Genomic DNA, 19,376 nt, shown 5'->3' with positions numbered 1-19,376 from the left:
TGGCCGAGTTCAGCAAAGCACGCCAGTCGTTTCTCCTCTGTGCCAACTGACGCCAATTGGAAACGCCAAGTGAAGCCAAGTCCTTCTCCACCTGATCTTTCCATCGCAGTGGGGGCCTCCCTCTTCCTCTGCTACCACCAGCGGGTTCCGAGTTGAATACTTTCAGAGCTGGAGCGCCGGTGTCCATTCGAAAGACATGACCAAGCCAGCGGAGCCGCTGTATTTTAATTCGCTGCACTATGTCCATATCGTTGTAAAGCTCATACAGCTCATCCTTTCATCGTCTGCGGTACTCGCCGTCGCCAACGCGTAAAGGCCCGTAAATCTTCCGCAACACCAAGCAAACAACCAACCAAGCAACACCAGCAACAAGCAAAAGGTTATTAAGGGGCTATTCAGGTATTATGTAACCACCAGTGGGAAGCGGGCGTCTTTGGTTTGCTTATTTTTGATGACAAGGAGGAACATTTCTTCAAATAAAACATTTATTACACGCGCACAAATTTTGCCTGCAATTTCGATCACAATTAAATTGGTTTCGAATTTTTGAAAGCGTTTTTTAACCGTTGTGTGTTTAACCAAATTTAGCACCGGCCACTGGACAACCGAAATTCCGGGGTATGTATTGCTTGAGAAACATCCAAAAATCTGAGCCATTAGTAGAAAAATTTGGGGTACGCCCGGTACGCAGTTTTGTAGCTCATTAAATTTTAGTAGGTTAAAGTGCAAATTTCAAGACGCTAGAAAATCGCGTTGATTTTTAATAATTTTTTTTTGCTGATGGTGCTAGGCATTTGCTCCCATACAAACGAAATTATCGACAATATTTTATATGGAAGAAAATCCACAACACTGCCAGCCAAAAAAAAATTATTAAAAATCAACGCGATTTTCTATCGTCTTGAAGTTTGCACTTTAACGTACTAAAATTTAATGGGCTACAAAACTGCCTACCCAAAATTGGAAAAAACAAAGTTTCCAGATCGGGTTTTTTTTATCATTGATTTGGCTAAAGGGATCCTCTAAGAAGCGAAAACCGTTCACAGTAACGGCGTGCACCCCAAGTTCCTTCTTTATTTTCAGTCGGAATTGGCCCTTCGCCCATGCACGACATTCAGGTGGATTCAAAGGGAAAAGTCGTAAACGTGAAAAAGTACTTTTAGTAAAGGAAATCCAACAAAACCAAATGGAATCTACGTCTGAAGGCTAGTAAAAATACGTAAAAATTTTTGTGAATTCAACACTGTAACAGAAAATGGTTTAAAAATAAAAATAAAATGTTTTTTTTTTGTTTATTCGGTTGGTGTCGGTTGCTACCTTTAAACCTACTAAAGGTTACTTAAAAAAGTATTAGTTACTGAATAAAATAAAATTCAGCTGCCCAAATCTGCCACTGAAATTTTAATATATTTTTTCTTAACACGCTTATATTAGCTTCACCCGTATGTAAAAATTTGGAGCTTTTTAATTAAGTAGTTTCCACAGAAAGATTCCGAGTATGCAGTTTTGTAGCCCATTTAATTTAGGTATAAAAAAGTGCAAGTTTAAAGTAGTTGCGACTTACGGTTGATTTTTACAAATTTTGTTTGTTGAAGGTGTTGCTCATTTTCATCATATCATCGAAGATACTTCGTATGGAAGAGATTGTCACAAAAAAATTGTCAAAAATCAACGGTAAGCCCTAGCTACTTCAAACTTGCACTTTGTGACACTAGAATTGTGCTATAAAACTGCATACTTAAAATCTTCCTAAGAAATCTTCAAAGCTTCGAATTTTGGCCGCACTTTTTGATTTCGGCCGCACTGTGCGGTGTGTCGATTTACACTAGTGGGTTACTTAGCGAAAATCCATTTGTAAAACTATTTATCAAATGTTATTAATTTGTTCTCAATCGTACTATAGTTTTGATGCATTTTTGCAACAAATAAGGGAATATTTATACATACATGTAAAGCATGTTCTTACGACGGCCGCCGTAACATTGATTACATGTGCGTACTTCCACTCATGGTTGCCACAATTGGTAACTTTCTACCAAAATTGGTAACTTTTAAGCGGTTTGGTAACTTGGTAACTTTTATTTCATTTTGGTAACTTTTGCAACCAAACATCTATTTGCATTACTAGAAAAAAATTAATTATGTTTTGCATGTGCGTAATTATTAAAACCCTTCGAGTTTCAGTGGCGGCACTACTGACACTTCTACAAAATTACTTCGATAAAATTAGAGTTATCTTATATTCGAATAATGGAAATATTTGAATTACAGTGACGGCACCACGGGCTATACTTCTAAAACAACATTCGAATTTTTGCGATATATTTTGAATTCTACCATCTCACATTTAATACTGGAAATACTGTTTGCAACAATAGTACAGTAAAATTAGTATACAAAATTCGGCCATCTGGCAATTTTTGGTAAAGTCCATAAATCGTTTTGATTATTCCGGCACACACAAAAAAATGTCGCGTACTTTTTACCAGACGCACCTACTGACATGTATTTCGACCCAATGAATCCGAATCTGAGGTCCGTTTGACACGTACAGTAAATTATGAAAAACCGAAAAAATAGCACAAAAATTAGCAATTTTCGCAATTTACTCGAAATAGTGTACGCGTCAATCGGACGGTTAAAAGCGCCCGCAACCTTTTTTTTGTGGACCGGTGCTATTATTCCGTGAGTCGCAGGTTCAAATATCGGCACATTCCGAACGAAAAATGACACCGAAGATGGCACAACGCCGAAACCGGTTTTGTCTCCAAACCAAATTTGGCGAGGGATGACGGAAAACCGTTCCACATTACATTAAACTCCTACCCTGTCGGAAACACCAACAACGAAAATGAGAATATCGGCGCATGCAGTAATTAGTTGATAGCCAAATATTTTCTAATAAAAAAAACCTTATAATTGTCAATATCTTCAATCTTGATAATTTATTAAGAAAATAGATTTTAACTTCTGTGCTAGAACTGGGAGTTCTTGATAAATAATTAAAAATTGACAAATTATGAAAATATGGAATTTATTAAATAAGTGCACAGAATCGGGCGTAAGTATATACACGTTTGTTATGAAATATACCAGTTTTATTCAGTGTATTTTTTTTTCAGTGAAGAAGTGAAGATTTTGGTAGTGAAGATTTGGTAACTTTTCATGAGACATTTTGGTAGAAAAAAATTTTGGCGAACGGCAACCATGCTTCCACTCCATAGGCTAGGGTTGACAGATTTTTTATGCGCGAAATCAGTACATTAGACTTTTTCATGCTAAAAAATCAGTACTTTTCAGTACATTTTTATTCAAAGCAAAATTATGAATGTAAGTAACAGAAAATAATTTAAAACGCCTGAGTTCTTGTTTTTAACAATATTTTGGTATATAAATAAAGTAGAGTTCATAAAAAGTAAAAGTGTTATTCATTTTAACATGAGTGTACACATCTTTATACACAGGAGCCAATAAATTATTTTATATTTGTGACTTTTTGAATATCAATAATGAGATCATTCCCATTTTCAGTGTTTAAATAGTCAAAGAATTCTATACATTTCATTTTAAAATAACTTTTAATTTGAAGTTTACTTTCAAAAATTTTAATTAGAAGCCGGTTTCTCTCTTTGCGCCAGGAAACAAACTTTATTCTTAAGATCCTCTAATACTGTGAAAAGTACCACTTTTTAAAGAGTTCATCTATAGTTCCTCATGGCTTAAATAATTTTTCAACTACGCAAACACTGTGAAAGACTAAGAATTCACTAAAAAGAGTATCTAACATTATGTCTTTTATGAAGAACTCTTTTACAAAGTCAGTAAATTGACAAAAAGGAGTTGTAAGTTATAGGCAAAAGCCATTCGAATATTGAAATTTATTGTTATTAAACTGAAAGTTATTTTCGAGATAACTAACAACACTCGACAAAAATTTAAGCCTTCTTATTAAATAGTTTAAGCTCCATCATTTTATCGCAACTGGTACGTAATGACCCGGCGATATGCCCATAAAACGATTGATCTTTTTGTTGTATTAATTTCTGGGGTATATCAAACATTATCTAAAACATGTCAACTATAATTAAATTATTTTCTTCTTATTTTTTACAATACAGTTTAAGGAAGTTCCAACGTTATTTAAAAACTTTAAGAAAATACTAAAGTAGTATTTTGTTTGAATAGAAAATTCAGTACAAATCAGTACAAATTTTGAAAAATCAGGACATTACCGTACTGATTGAAGAAATGAATAGAATCAGTACAAGAGTTGAAAAATCAGTACTGTATTGATAAAATCAGTACGTCTGGCAACCGTAAAATAGGCCCATGTTTAGACCCCTGGTCAGATCATAACCCAAAATAACAGCCGTCCTTCGGAACGCAATAGCCAACCTTCGAGTGCCTTGAAAACCTTTCTTATAAAATCATTTGACGTTTGGAGTCAGCCTTAAAAATGTAGAAGTCTCTATTTGTGTCAAAACAACAGAACTCATGGCTCAAGTTTGAGGAGAAGCTCGGCCAAACACTTAGACAAATTTTTTAGCACCAAATATTTATTTGCTTACTAATTTTAGGAGAGATGGCTATCTTCTGGTTTCACATTTTGAGTACAAAAATCTCAACCCTGATAGAACAAATAATATTGAATGATAATGACAGATTGCACCCACATAAACGTACAAACATACATGATTGAGTTTTCTTTTCGCATTCACATTCTCTATGTGAATGGGTCTCAACCAAGGCATTTGAAATGTCAACTCTTAAGCCTATACTTACGGTGACCATCCATCCTGTATTATGCGGGACAGTCCTCTTTTTTGACCCATTGTCCTGGTAATTTATTTATTTTATACGGGACGCCAAATGTTCTGTATTTCTTTTAATGTCCTGTATTTGTCCCGTATTCGGTGTTTGGTATTTCGAAGGTTTAACCTCTCATTAAAATGGCATGCCCAGGAACCAATTTTAAGTGATTTTGGTATATGATATAAAGGTTTTTAGAGAATGTCAAACGAGTAGGACGTGTTTTTGCAGTGCTCCCTAGTATTTGCTTTTTATCTCGGTAATCTTTCGAAATTTACCAAAATTCGTTTATCTTCTGGCGTGAGTGTGTAGTGCGACTGTTGAGAACTACTGATATACATGCCTTGTGCCAGCGCTTTTTTCATCCGATAAATTAATATGACAACGCGAGAAAATCCAGCACGAACACCTGCATCAGCTACGTTTGATAAAATGGAGAAGAAATTGGAAGAGCAGAGGGTCTTAATACTCGAACAGTTGACTGTAGTTATGACAAAATTGGAAGAGGGAGTTATGAAGAAGATCGGTGAGTTGGCTGCTGAAATGGCAAATTTGAAGCGCTCTATAGCAGCTATCGAAAAAAGAGTAACTGCAATGGAGAACAGGTGCACCGAAGTTATTTTTCTTCGCAGTGATTTGATCGCTGTCCAGACATCTGTGCTCTAGAAAGTAGTGCATTATCCACAGATGTAATAATCAACAGGATCCCACAAACGGCTAATGAGTGTTTGCCTGAACTCTTTGCCAAGATTTGTGGTGCAGTGCAGCACAAGCCTCCGCCTTTGCTTGAGACTTTTCGCATACGAAGTGCAAAAGGCAATAAGCAAAAAGCAGCAGCAATTGTCCTATTGTTGTTAAATTGCTCTCTGCGCATTACCGCAACCGTCTCTTAAAATGAAGTCTTGAAAAGCTAAACATATTTGAAAGTTCAAATTCAACTTGAATTATATTACAATAGGTGTATGAACCGAAATGGTTTAAAAAAAATTTAGAATCTCCTGTGTTTGGCAAAGTTTAAGTATGTTGTGATATTATCGAAATAAATCACGCCTAATGTAGCACGTAGAAATTTCATACACTCAGCGAAGCGGGTAATGGCGATCTAGTTTTTAATAAATTTGCAATTTCGAATTGCAAAAACTTAATAGCTAAAGTATTGAAGTTATGTTGTGATGTAAATTTAGAAGAATCACACTTTTAATTTTAAGTCCAATATACTTTAGAATTAAGTATTTGAATAAAAAAATATATGCTCAAAAACATTGGGCTAGTAAAAGCAAGAAACTTGCCAAAACGGTTTTATAAATGAGTGTGTTTCATTTAATTTGTAATTTTGTGTAAGTATGTATTAAAACGAAAATGCAATAACTAAAATGAAGCTGATTCTAATGATATTTTAAATATTTTCATATTTACATAAACTTTCATTTCAAAGATATAGGGTCTTATGCATAAAAATTAAGCAATTTCTTTTACTTACAATTTCATACCTTTCACTTAAATCTATTTGAACAAATCGAGTAAAAGGTTTGAAATTTTAAGAAAAAGCATTTGCTAGGTTTTATCCATACGGCCCATTGAGTTTTATCAAATATAGTAAATGCATAACAAAGGGTTAATTTCTTTGTTTACATTTTTTGATGTCACAAACAACTATGAGAGAGCTCGACTGTGTTGTCACTTCTACCTTGTTGAATATGCATTGGGTCTCAACCATTCCACAACACACTACATATTTTGTGTTTACGATTTGTAACCAATCTCAAGAGTGGTTGTTAAATTTTTAAAATCAAACAATCACATTTTCATGATACAAAAAAGAAGGTAGTTTCATTTAATCCCATTAGTTGTTGTTGTTAACCATTAGACTTTTAATAAAATTATGACATTTCATCAAATTCATGCTACCTGATCACTAGAAGAAATATTTTTTTTTTTTAAGCAGAAGATTTTATTAGTACATGCAAAAGTGTGGAATATGATGAACTAGAAAATTATGCCGGCTACATGATTTCGAAAATGGGGTTGACGACTAGGTTTCAGAACGCATGAAGAAAGTATATACTTACATATAGTCGCTTAAAGTACAAAACCGCGTATCGTCGTTCTGCAAAACCGCGTAACTGACATTTTTTTGCCAAAAATTGGATTCGCTCACACAAGCTCTTGGCTCAAGCCTTATCCATTCGTCCTGAAATGCGATTTCTTTGTAAAGAAAGAGAACCATTTTGAAATATGAGTGTTTTTACTCTCTACAAAATAATTTATGCAACCTCACATACGCAGTTGTGCATTTTGTTGATACACGGTTTTGTACTTTAAACGACGATCTGTTAGTTGTTTATCGGAGGGCGATCTGTTCAAGCCGATTTCAGGTGTTTTGCATAAATTAAAAATTTGTGAAATTTAATGATGATGCGCTAATCACAAAGTCTATTTTTTGCAAAATCTGATGAGAAATTTAAAAGTAAATTTGGACCAAAATATATAAAGGTTTTTTGCGAAGAGCATTCTTTAGAATTCGATTTTTAAATCGCAAGATTGCATTCAAAATAAGAAAACAAAAAAATAACAGAATAATGCGCGCGTGGTTTTAATTACAAAATGAAAAGAACAATTACGATAAAGTCTCCTTTAACCGTTTACATTTTAAATATTTTTTGTTTAGCCTAAACCAAGGTACATTGAACAGGTAGTATCAGTAGAGCAGCTGATTTGATTTATTTTCAAATTATTTGGTCTAGAAAATGTCAAATATTTTTAATTTTTTCTCACAAAAATTCTGAATTGTTAAAATCCATTTGCATGTGAAACCTTTTTCCATACAAAACAAGCGATTGAATAGCAGCTTTTGGAACGTTCGCCCAACTCAGCAGCACGACCGCTGATTACTGGGCCTTGCAAAGGATGGATCAATGCTTCGAGAAGCAAACAAATTTACTAGGAAAGAAAGTTGCATCAATTTTTATTTTTTCCAATTTCAATTTTTTATTTTTTATAATTTTTTGTATTTCACATGGCACGCTTTGATTTAGAAGAAAAAATTCAGAACAGTTTTTGGCACTTTCGATACCAGAAGCAACAACAAAATACACGCAAATGTTGTTTTTGCTCTACTGATACTACCTGTTTAATGTGCCTTGGCCTAAACCAAACTTTGAAACGGTGAACCACCCTAATGTTCATGTCCATACACACACCGATATGTACATACATACGAATGTGAACATATAAATAATTACATTATTTTTCCCGCCAATTAGTATAACGAATTAGCCAAATTTCCCCTCAAAACAGCTCCCTGTTTGAGGGTTCGGCTCAATCCGTCAACAAATAGCGCAGCCATTCCAGTTTTCACTTTATCAAGCACGGACGCCTTTCAGCCACCACCCTTCATCACACACCAAAGGTAATATTGTAAAATATTCTAAACCAAACGCTTTCAATAAACACTTAGCACGTAATTATTAATTTAAATCTCCATCTGTGTCTTTTTTCTTGCATTCTTTTCATTAAAACATTGATGCCCTGCTGGAGTTGCGAGCCACATAAGCATCAGTGTTTCCATTTTTTAATAAAAACAAGTAAGAAAGTCTAAGTTCGGGTGGAGCCGAACATTAAATACCCGGCGCAAGTTTTAAATCTATGTTTTTTCACCTTTCCGAAACCTACCGCTAGATGGTAAGCCGGGGTGTATCAATTTTGAGTAAATTAGCGTCCTTAAATTTCGAAATATTGCAGTTTCAAGCATTTCTGAAATTTACCGTTATATGAAAAGCGGCCGTAATTTTAGTCCGATTTCAATAATTTTCAACGTTTTGCTTTTATGTGGCAAGCACAACAAAAATACCGAGTTTGGTACAAATTGGTAGAACGGTTACCGAGATACATATATGTGATCATAAGTGGGCGGTGCCACGCCCATTTTTCAAAAGTTTATCATAAACGTATTTCTTGGTAAAGAATTGTTGCAAGCATCGATTTTGAGTAAATTAGCTTTAATATTTATTGATTTATCGATTATTATTATTATTGAAATTATTAAATTATTGTAAATATCAATTTTGAGTGAATGAGCTTCAGTAGTTACTAAAATATCGTAGTTTTCGTATTTCTGAAAATTACCGTTATATGGGAGGTAGGCGTGGTTATGGTCCGATTTCGCCCATTTTCAATACCATCCGTCCTACGTCCGAAAGAAGTGCACACACCAAGCTTCGTTAAGATATCTCAATTTCTCGAGTTATCGTGTGAACAGACGGACGGACGGACGGACGGACGGACAGACAGTCACCGCTTAATCGATTTCTCTTTTCATTCTGATCATTTATGTATACATTTGTCTATATCTATCTCAATTCGTTTTGCCTGTTACAAACAACCGTTATGTGAACAAAGTTATAATACCCTTGTGCACAAGTGCGCTCGGGTATAAAAAAAAGGTGCGAACCACGTAAGTAAAAAAAGTACCAAGCACTGATAATGGTTTTTGACTTGAAATGTTATTACATTGGTATAAATATGGGAAAGAAAATACTCCAATTTATTGTTTTAATATTATCAAAGTGGCAAGGCCGTTGATAATACTCACAATTTATGAAACTTCAGAAAATTTTATTATCCGTCAAAAGTTGTTTATTGAAATCACCTTCTTTTTTGTATCATGCACATTTTTGATTCAATGATTATACAGCACTGGCATTTACACATTTACATATGCAAATGCATATCTTGTAGAAGCCCGTTGGTGCTGAAAATATTATCGTACAACACGTCCTTTCACTAAAATTTTTGACTGAAAATATTATAAAAATTCCATTGCTGTAAAGCAGTGAACTTTATCAAGAAATATACTTAAAACAACAAGTTCGCTAGAATTTGAATTTAGTTGTGGAAATTCATGACTACGCATGAATTGTTCACACTATTTCACTCATACAGCATGCATACTTCATGAATGCATACAACCGATTTCTACTGGAATAACAACTTCCATGACTATTCCCCATGACTAACGAACAGCGATGACCGCCTTCGCATGAATGACTTTGTGTGGTATTTACAAAAAGTAATAGAGTGAAATCGTTCGTATTCAATCGTGTGTCCATGCTAACACACATGCTTTTTTTCATGCGATCGTTCATCTGATCTGCTACACAGCAGCTACAACCACGGTTGCCACTTGTTATAAAAATAACCAACCAAAATCTGAAGAAAAAACATCCAAATTTAAAAAAAAATGCGAGAGAATGCGAATGGCAAAGCATAAAATTACGTTTCCATATAAATATAATCCCAATCAAAGCTCGTTAGCTGTCAAATTGGTTGTGCTTGTTATTCACACAACTCGAGGAAAAGTTAAACTTCTTCTCTGTGCCACCATGGTCACTTTTTTCTGCAACACATATTATGCCATTTAAATATATTTTAACTGAATATTTTATTAAAAATACCTTTACAAACCTATTTTCCTTACTAGAGTCAATTTTTGTTTACTTTAACATTTGACATTCTTCCTCTTCTTCGCAAGTATAATCGATAAAACTAGGTTGGACACCAAAAAGTTATCGGTTTAATCTGAGATATTTTTAATGATCATTTTGCATGGCTAATCTCTTTTTCTAATAACAGATTAGGGATTTAAGCTCGAAAATTAGGATAATCTTTTTATATGTAAAGTATTATTAGGCGATTCAGTTACATACATACAAATGTAGGTTAGGTTAGAAGTTAAACATTAATTTCACTTAATTTTATTCATTTTGCTGATTTAATTTTTTTATTCATTTTCATTTTTAATTNTGCCGAGGGACGACCGCTGTTAAGAAAAAACCTTTTTTCTATATTTTTTGCATATGCCTAAATGTATGCAACCATTTACAATAGCAAGCAAACACAGGGTGCCTCTAATGAAAATAAAAATTTTATGCTGAAATACACATGCTAAGCCCTTCGACATTTCGTGCTGGGATATGCGTTACAGCTTCGCACTTATATATATTACAAAAAGCAAAACTTATTACAAAAAAACGAAAGTTCATCAATTTTATTGAGCTTGTGGCCGGTTTTTCTGAAAATTTGGTGGAAAAACAATATTAAATAATTAACAATTTGGTAGAAGTTATAGCTGATTTTTCGGAAAAAAATATTGAAATACTTGTGCGTTCAATCACATATGTATTTACATTTTATATGTACATATAAAGCAAGCTTCATTAAAAATAGGAATTTGAAAATTTTATTTATTCATTTCTGCATTCAGAGCAGAGTTGTATCAGAAAGCTTTCTGCTTTAGCCTATCAGAAAGAGCCAAAAGCTTTCATTTGACACGCCGACGTTCAAAAAATTTATATTTTCAAAAATATTAAAAATGCAAAACCATAATACAAAAAAGAAGGTAGTTTCAGTAAACAACAGAAAAAAGGAGATTTTTGACAATTGCTCAATTGTAAAAATTCGAAGCGGCGTTAACCAATTTAGTTTTTGGTGGAGGGGATTTTATATCCTAAATTTAGGAGTATAAATAAAATAGTTGTATCAATATTTACCTTTTAAAAATAATTAATATCTTATATTAAAAACGTTAAAATTTTACATTAAGTTCGATAGCTACTTGCCAAAATCTTTATTTTTACATTAATAAACTTTAGTGAACATATTTTAAAATTTTTTTAGTGCCATTATGTCATCTGATTATTACACAATGTAGCTAGCCAGGACTATTACCGTTTTCTATATCGGATACGATTGTTTCTGATATAATTGAGACACTGAAATTACACATTTCGATATTATCTTTGTCCATGTCTTTCAAGTAACTTGAAAACGGAATTTACTTTGGGACCCATAGGCCTCATGACTTTCAGAGAAGTGAGTATGATCTAATTCTAGTATGTCTCGACAATATCGTTGTTTCTTAGTGTAAAAATAAGTATATTTTACTGTTCAATATTAGAGGGGGTGTGAAACAAAAATGATGATTTATTGTTAGTATGAAAACTAGAAACACAATTATCAACTTATTGAACCTCTTTCAAAAACAAAAGGGGAAATGCTCGATTATATGGTTTTGGTTTTTGTACAAATAACCGAGCCGTACCCAATAAAATGGCTGCGTTTCTTTATACATTCCGGATAATCCCATTTCACAGCCGGAATAAACAGAATGCGTTTGAAATATACGTTAACATATCACGAGGAGCGTTCTAAAGAATAAGTAAACAAAAAAGTTTATTCCAAACGTTCAGAATGAATAAAGAAATGCAGCCAATATGTACCTTATGCTTGTTCAAATTTCCATTATAAGAACAAAATGTTTGTAAATAAACCTGAAATGAATAACAAAATTTGAAGGATTTTATATATCGGATACGGTAGCACGAAATGTCACAATCTACTTAATTTTCAGGTTGTTAATATGGCGACGAAAAAGTGACAATGGCCTACCTTCGTTTTTGTATCATGTGCAAAACTATCAAAATATATCAAAATTGTATGCATGTCTGCCCGCCAAAAAAGAGAAGAAGGCGGAAGGAAGGAAGTTTTTGTGTTTCAATTTATTTTATGCGAAAGTCTGCTTCATGATATTAACGCATGAGGATTACATAGAGGCTTCAAAATGTTTAGTTCGTAAGCACTATTTATCTCTGCGTACGATGAGACCTGAGGGGAAATAAGTAATAACTGCCATGACCTCCTTCTTGACGGGCAGACATGCATACAATTTTGAAATTTTTTGATAGTTTTGCATTTTTAATATTTTTGAGAATATACATTTATTAAACGTTGGCGTGTCAAATGAAAGCTTTTGGCTCTTTCTGACTGGCTGAAGCAGAATGCTTTCTGATACAACTCTGCGCTGAACTGGTTTCAAACGAGTTAAATCATTTAACTTGACACGCCAACGTTTAAAAAATTTATATTCTGAAAAATATTAAAAATTATCAAAAAATATCTAAATTGTATGCGTATCTGCCCGCCAAAAAAGAGACCAAGGTGCAAGAGATAAATAGTGCATACGAACTAAACTAGTGGTAATCAAATAACCGTCAAATTTAACTCCAAATGTTCAATGTAGACGATCGTGTTTTCCAAAAAGCTCTTTTTCATTTAACAAAGTTAAATGGGGCCAATTTGAACGTAATATTACTCTCATTTTTGTTCTCTTAAGCTGCCTTTAGATGAGGCGGTTTTCCAGGCGATTCAACATTGCTCTGGAAAAATCGCTCTTGTAAATGGTGATTCAAAAATAGCTTGCCTAAAAGTAGACAGCAAGTCAACTTTTGCAGGCGATTATCGCCTGTCAAAAAATCGCCTCATGTAAAGGCAGCTTTACATTAATGCGTACAGATATGTATGTAATACGTCTATATTGGCAGTAACCCGGCAAACATATTCTGTGCGTTCAGAATATATGAGTTCGAAAGGTGTCCTAGGTAGGTAAGAAATATGAGTTTCAAAAACAAAAAATTTTTTACTCTTATATGAATCTTTTAGGATTCATATATGAGCCAAGTTATGAGCCAGCACCTTGTGCCAATATAAAAACAATAAAGATTTGAAATTTATATCTAAACTTGTTTATACAGAAATTGAAAATAATTAGAAAACAAAAAATGAACAAAATTTAGCTTCAGCTGCTGCTATTGAATGCATGTTGGAATGTGTATATGCATGTAAGTATGTATGTATGTTATTTGCAAGGACTTTTTGCGGAATGCCTTTGCAAATATAGTGAGTTGAATAAGACTCAAAGAGCAACCTAAAATAAGAGTCCGAATGTAGCAATTTATGAGGCCGATAAGGGTATCAAAAAGAGTCATATATGAGGCCAAAACTTGTTTTAAAAGAGTCCAAAATGAGCCGTATATGAGGCCAATAAGAGTCCAATATGACTCATATTGATTCGACATTCGTAGGAAGGGAAACACACTCATATCGGACTCTTAAATGAGCTCATTATGAGCGTAATAGCTCCGAAATAGGACTCCTTAAAGACTCATTTATGACTCCAATTGTTTGCTGGGAAGCTATCTTCTCAGCGTGTAAGCGTTCCGAAATCAAAACGAGATAGTCTAGTACCGTTTCTGTGTATAAATTGTGTACGTCTTTATTTATACAACCACTAGGCCAATTTTTTAGGTGCTCGTAATGTCATTCCTGCCAGCTTATATGCCTTTGTTAGTTTGACCACAGATACTACAAAAATGTATTGCCTAGTCACGTGCATTTTGAGTACCAATGAATTTGCAACTGACTAATGGCGTTTTCTTTTCTCGAAAAAAATGTCACCTTATTATATGGAAACATTATCACAATGCAACAAAAAAAATTTCAAAACCAATAACTTACTGAAAAATTGTTTATTATAGCTTATTATTATAGCTTATTAATGCAACCTATAGAGGTATGTTGCACAAAAACACATAAACAGATGTTCACAAAAGTTGACATAAAACTGTTCGTCGATTTGAATAGTTAACTTCTAACTGCGCATGTTTATTCTACGAGGAGGAAGCATCGAAAGCCTAACCTCGTCAATGTGAGACTTTAACCCAAACCGTCATGTACCGTTCCCCTCCCGGTACCACCGTCAAGGATTTCGTCGGGATTATAACACTGTGTGACTGCTAAAGTTATAGATCTATCGAAGCACAAAAAATATGCATACTTAAAATTTTGAATACCCCCTCAAATCTGGACTTAAGGTCTTAAAACGCGCTTTTCATGGGTTGAGCATTATAACTGTTCGCAACTTAATTCCTGTTTATCCGATTAAAAATATTTGCAGTGCGTACACGGTAACCTCAACCCTCAATACGTGCAATTCCTTGATTAATGCAAGTCTCTAAAGCAAAACATTGTAACCTTTATAAAAGAAACTTCAAAACAATTTAACCTCAGTACCTAAAATATTCTTTGTTTGTGCATGCCACACACACAAAATTTGTATTTTTTGCCTTTCTTTGACTTACCAGTATTCTGGAAAAACTAAAAAGTGGTGTTTCAGTTAAAGTGATGTGTGATGAGTTTAAAATAAACAATGAAAGCAAAAGTAAAGATTTGAGAAACGGCAAACTTTAAAACAGTGCGATTACCCAAAAAGGATTTACACAAGTTGTTTAGTTTTAGGAGAAAATAAAAGGTTCCCATATATGTCCAATTTGTGAAAGCTAAAGTCCGCAAGTTACATAAAAACATATATGTAATACTTCTATATTGGTAGTAAGCTAACATCTCAATGTGTAAGCATTCCGAAATCAAAGCAAGACAATCTAGTACTTTTTTTGTCAATGTATTGTGTACTTGAGTGCCGTTTTTGTAAATGTGTCGTGTACATGTTTATTTATAAACGTATGTGTTCCTTTTCTTTCGTACGTGTTTACTGATATATCTGTACTGTAGTGTTTTCGGACGGTACTAGCTCTTACTGCCAATATAGGAGTATTACATATATGCATAAAAATAACCAACTGCATCTCTTGCCAGACAAGACATTCATTGCTGATGGGTCAAGACCATGCCTCGCTTGAGCAAATGCATCTGGAACGCACAAAGTTTTTCTTCTTCGTATTTGGCGCTAGAACCGCCTACGCGATTTTGGCCGAGTCCAAAACAGTACGCAAGCCTCGTAAAGTTTTGTGCCTGAGCGGTTCAGTTCTGCGATTCTTATTATCTTTTCCAATGTCAGATTAAAGAAATCACATGAAAGGGAGTCACCTTGTCTGAACCCTCGACTGGTAACAATCGGCTCGGAAGGGTCCTCCTCTATTCTGATCTGAAGCCACACTGGTAAGGCGCAATCAGTTCATTGACGGAGGATTACAGTCTTTCACACAATACGCTCGATGAAACAGTTAGCACGAATGGCGGAGTCGCCGATAGCGGATGACTAGCGTTTTGCCCGATCGCAGCGTGGTCCTATAGGCGGAACCTTTTTTATCTGCAGCTTCTTGACACACCAGTAATGAGCGGGAAATGTGGTTCCACTGCTACCGTATGTCGCTTTGCTGAAGAGTGCTCTCTCACAGCAGGTGTGAGAGTTGAGTGGCGAATCAATTGACCGTCTATTTTGATTGCAGCTTTTCGACATTTTTTGCTGCACCAAGTCGGGTGCGTATATTGGCTGCATCAATGTAGAGTTGCGATTCTATGCTATGGAGTCTAAATATAAAAGTTTGCGCCGCAAATAAGTACTTACTGCATTTTTAATTTTGTATGCAGTAAAATTATATAAAATATCTTAGTTCTCTTATCTATTTATTTGTCAGTTTATATTTCAATATATGATCGCCTTAGTATTAACACCACTAATAAGAATCCAGTAAAATTAAGCCATATCTATGATCTTATATATTGACATATACTTATGTATGTATTTGTATGTTTTAATGTATGTATATTTATAAATAACTAATGGCGGATGGGCAACACATTTTCAGCGAAATGGTACAAGCGTTGATTCCTTACAAATAAATACGGGCGAAGATAATATTCGCAAATTCAGCATCATAACCCAATTTAATGGAAAACCACTTTTGGATTTTTGGAGCGAAGAAGAATGCAACCGCATTGATGGCTCGGACGCTTCGATGTTTCCTCCGCATATCTTAGATAATAGAGACGATTTACAAGTTTTTCTACAAGTACTTTGCAGAAAAATACCATTACATTTTGAGAAGGAAGTTACGATTTTTAACAACATTGATGCATTACGTTATCGCACCACATTGAATGTGTTTTCTAGCCCGGATGAAAATCCATTGAACGCATGTTATTGTCGTAATACTCAAGTTTGCTTACCCAGTGGAGTAATTAATGCTACAAAGTGCTACAACGGAGCTCCAATATTTCCCTCTTTTCCCCATTTCTTTTCCGGTAATCCCGATATTTATAAGGACTTTGAAGGAATCAAGCCTATACAGGAACTACATCAAACCTATGCGGATATTCACCCACGATTTGCATTTCCAATAAGTGGAGCATCCCGAATACAAATAAACATTGCAGTTCATAAGGGACCGATTTTAAAAAGTAAGTAAAACATTCTTTTAAAAATTAGTTTCGGCATTCATCCAATCGATATGTATAAGTAGCAACTTATACTGCATTCAGCTGAGACCTAATGCGCATTTACTTATATATTTTCAACCTCAGTGCAACCGATTTTTTTTTTTTCATTTCATCGTTTAGAAGAGAACAAATTGTTTTACTTCAAACCATGATACAATAATTTTTAGAAGGTAGTTTCACTTCTTCTTCTTATCCGCCATGTTAGCTATCTGACAGAAAACGTGTTTCGTATTTTGTTGTATCAACTTGTTCAAAGAAAAAAATCTAGCTTTTAACGTTGGACAAATAAAACAAAGAAAGCCAAACATGTAAATACATAAGAATAACATTTTTTAATATTTTTTAATAAGTTTCTTCATAAAAAATTAACTGCTGCTTCCGTGGATATTGCAACACACGCAATAGATGTAAGGATACAGCTATGTATAAGAATTACCGCGTACCACAGACTTTATCGGCCGCCTATTTAAATAGTAGGGCTCGCTTAAATATGTATAGCGTGGCGACGAATAACTGTTACCCAGGTTTTTTTGAGAAATAAAATGGTCCTTTATAGATTTTGCGAAAAAAGGATTTTATTGTTAATTTTCCACAGATTTTCTTTAGTGTTGTTGATTAGTTTTTAAATTTTGAACCTTATTTACATTTGCCAGCAGTGTAAACTTTGAAACAAAAGTTCATTTGGCACGCAGGTCTTCGTCAATTAATTTATTACATATCTTCTATAACCATAGGATAATTTTCTCCATTTTAAGTCCCTTATACTCCTCCTTCTGTCCAGCATAAGGCCTGATACTCAGTGATCGGACTTCTACCACATTGCGGTAGATCTGCCACTTTTTTGAGCATCTACCACATCTACCACTCAAAATCTACTAAAATCTACCACATATTCGCGTTTTTGCGTAGTTTTATTTTTGGTCGACATAATTTTCTTAATTTTAAAAGCAAAAATTGTCCAACACTAAACTCTATAGGGTAACAAGAATGATATAATACAAGATTCCGGCGACGATGAAATTTCTCAAGTAAAACTAAACAAAGCCGAATGAGAGGATAAAATAAACTGTAAAATAGTAAATTTTCTCAGTAATAAATTTTTCGACAGAAAACGTGGTTTTATTGTGTTAAATTGCAAAATATATGATTTATAAAAAGAATTAATTCAGCGGCTCCGCTGGCTTGGCCATGTCGTTCGGATGGACAGAAACGCTCCTGCTCTAAAAATATTCAACGCGGGCCGCGATGCTGGGAACAGAGGAAGAGGAAGGCCTCCTCTGCGTTGGAAAGACCAGGTGGAGAAGGACTTGGCTTCACTTGGCATTTTCAATTGGCGTCAGTTAGCACAGAAGAGAAATGACTGGCGTGCTGTTTTGGACTCGGCCAAAATCGCTTAGGCGGTTACAGCGCCAAATAAGAAGAAGAAGAAGAAAAAGAATTAATAGCGAAAATGTAAAAAATTGCGATTTTTGTGAAAGTATTAGCAAATTTAAGTGCATCTAAAGTTTTTGAGGCGTTGTATACTTTTACTTGAGAATTGTCCAAATCGGCAAATCCCAATTACCTGTTTCTGGAACGTGCCATATTTGTTCGCTAGAAAAGCTGGCAGCACTCCACAAGGTTGCAGAAATTTCTTAAAATATATTCGAAAAATACCTTGATATGGAAGGAACTGCTTTACACTGTCAAGGAAAAAAATTGCCAAAATTCAACTAAATTTTTTAGCAACTTCAATCTTGCACTTTATTATACTAAAACTAAATTTTTTNATACTTTTACTTGAGAATTGTCCAAATCGGCAAATCCCAATTACCTGTTTCTGGAACGTGCCATATTTGTTCGCTAGAAAAGCTGGCAGCACTCCACAAGGTTGCAGAAATTTCTTAAAATATATTCGAAAAATACCTTGATATGGAAGGAACTGCTTTACACTGTCAAGGAAAAAAATTGCCAAAATTCAACTAAATTTTTTAGCAACTTCAATCTTGCACTTTATTATACTAAAACTAAATTTTTTTAGAGTAAAAAGTTTGCAATTTATGTGAAACCTTGCAGAGTTTTTTTAATTTTTGTACAAAGTTTGATCCAAACCCAGTGATCTACCACATTTTTTTTTACATCTACCACATTTTTTTCCAGATTCTACCACACAGAATTTTTTTAAAGTCCGATCACTGCCCATACTTAAAAATCGAATAGACTCGGAAGTGGTGACTAGGACGGCCATTCATTCGAACAGCCCTATACAGTTTTTCATTTATTTTGTCATTTTGTATACAATGCCTAAGAAAAAATACACCTGAAAAAGAGTTGCGTGCCAAATGAATTTTTCTCTCAAAGTTTACACTGCTGGCAAATGTAAATAAAGATTAAAATGTAAAAACTAATTAATACAACTAAGGTAAAATCTGTGAAAAATTAACAATAAAATACTCTTTTCGCAAAATCTATAAAGGACCCTTTTATTTCTCAAAAAAGCCTGCGTACCAGTTATT

The 19,376-nt window shown here is 34.2% G+C and overlaps 1 protein-coding gene across 1 annotated transcript in view; it reads left to right on the top strand.

Annotated features, from left to right (window-relative positions):
- Positions 1-19,376, top strand: part of LOC108355674 (lysosome membrane protein 2) — a gene marked incomplete at its 5' end in the record, with an annotated part of 259,295 nt that overhangs the window by 220,776 nt on the left and 19,143 nt on the right. Inside the window, one exon of the mRNA XM_017606824.1 lies at positions 16,251-16,842. Within this exon, the coding sequence (XP_017462313.1) occupies positions 16,251-16,842 (592 nt within the window). The remainder of the gene's footprint in view (positions 1-16,250; positions 16,843-19,376) is intronic.

Source organism: Rhagoletis zephyria, unplaced genomic scaffold (assembly GCF_001687245.7).
Source record: "Rhagoletis zephyria isolate East Lansing unplaced genomic scaffold, Rhagoletis_zephyria_1.1 Rzeph_scaffold_00168, whole genome shotgun sequence".
Lineage (NCBI taxonomy): Eukaryota > Metazoa > Arthropoda > Insecta > Diptera > Tephritidae > Rhagoletis > Rhagoletis zephyria.
This window is presented reverse-complemented; position numbering and strand designations above follow the sequence as displayed.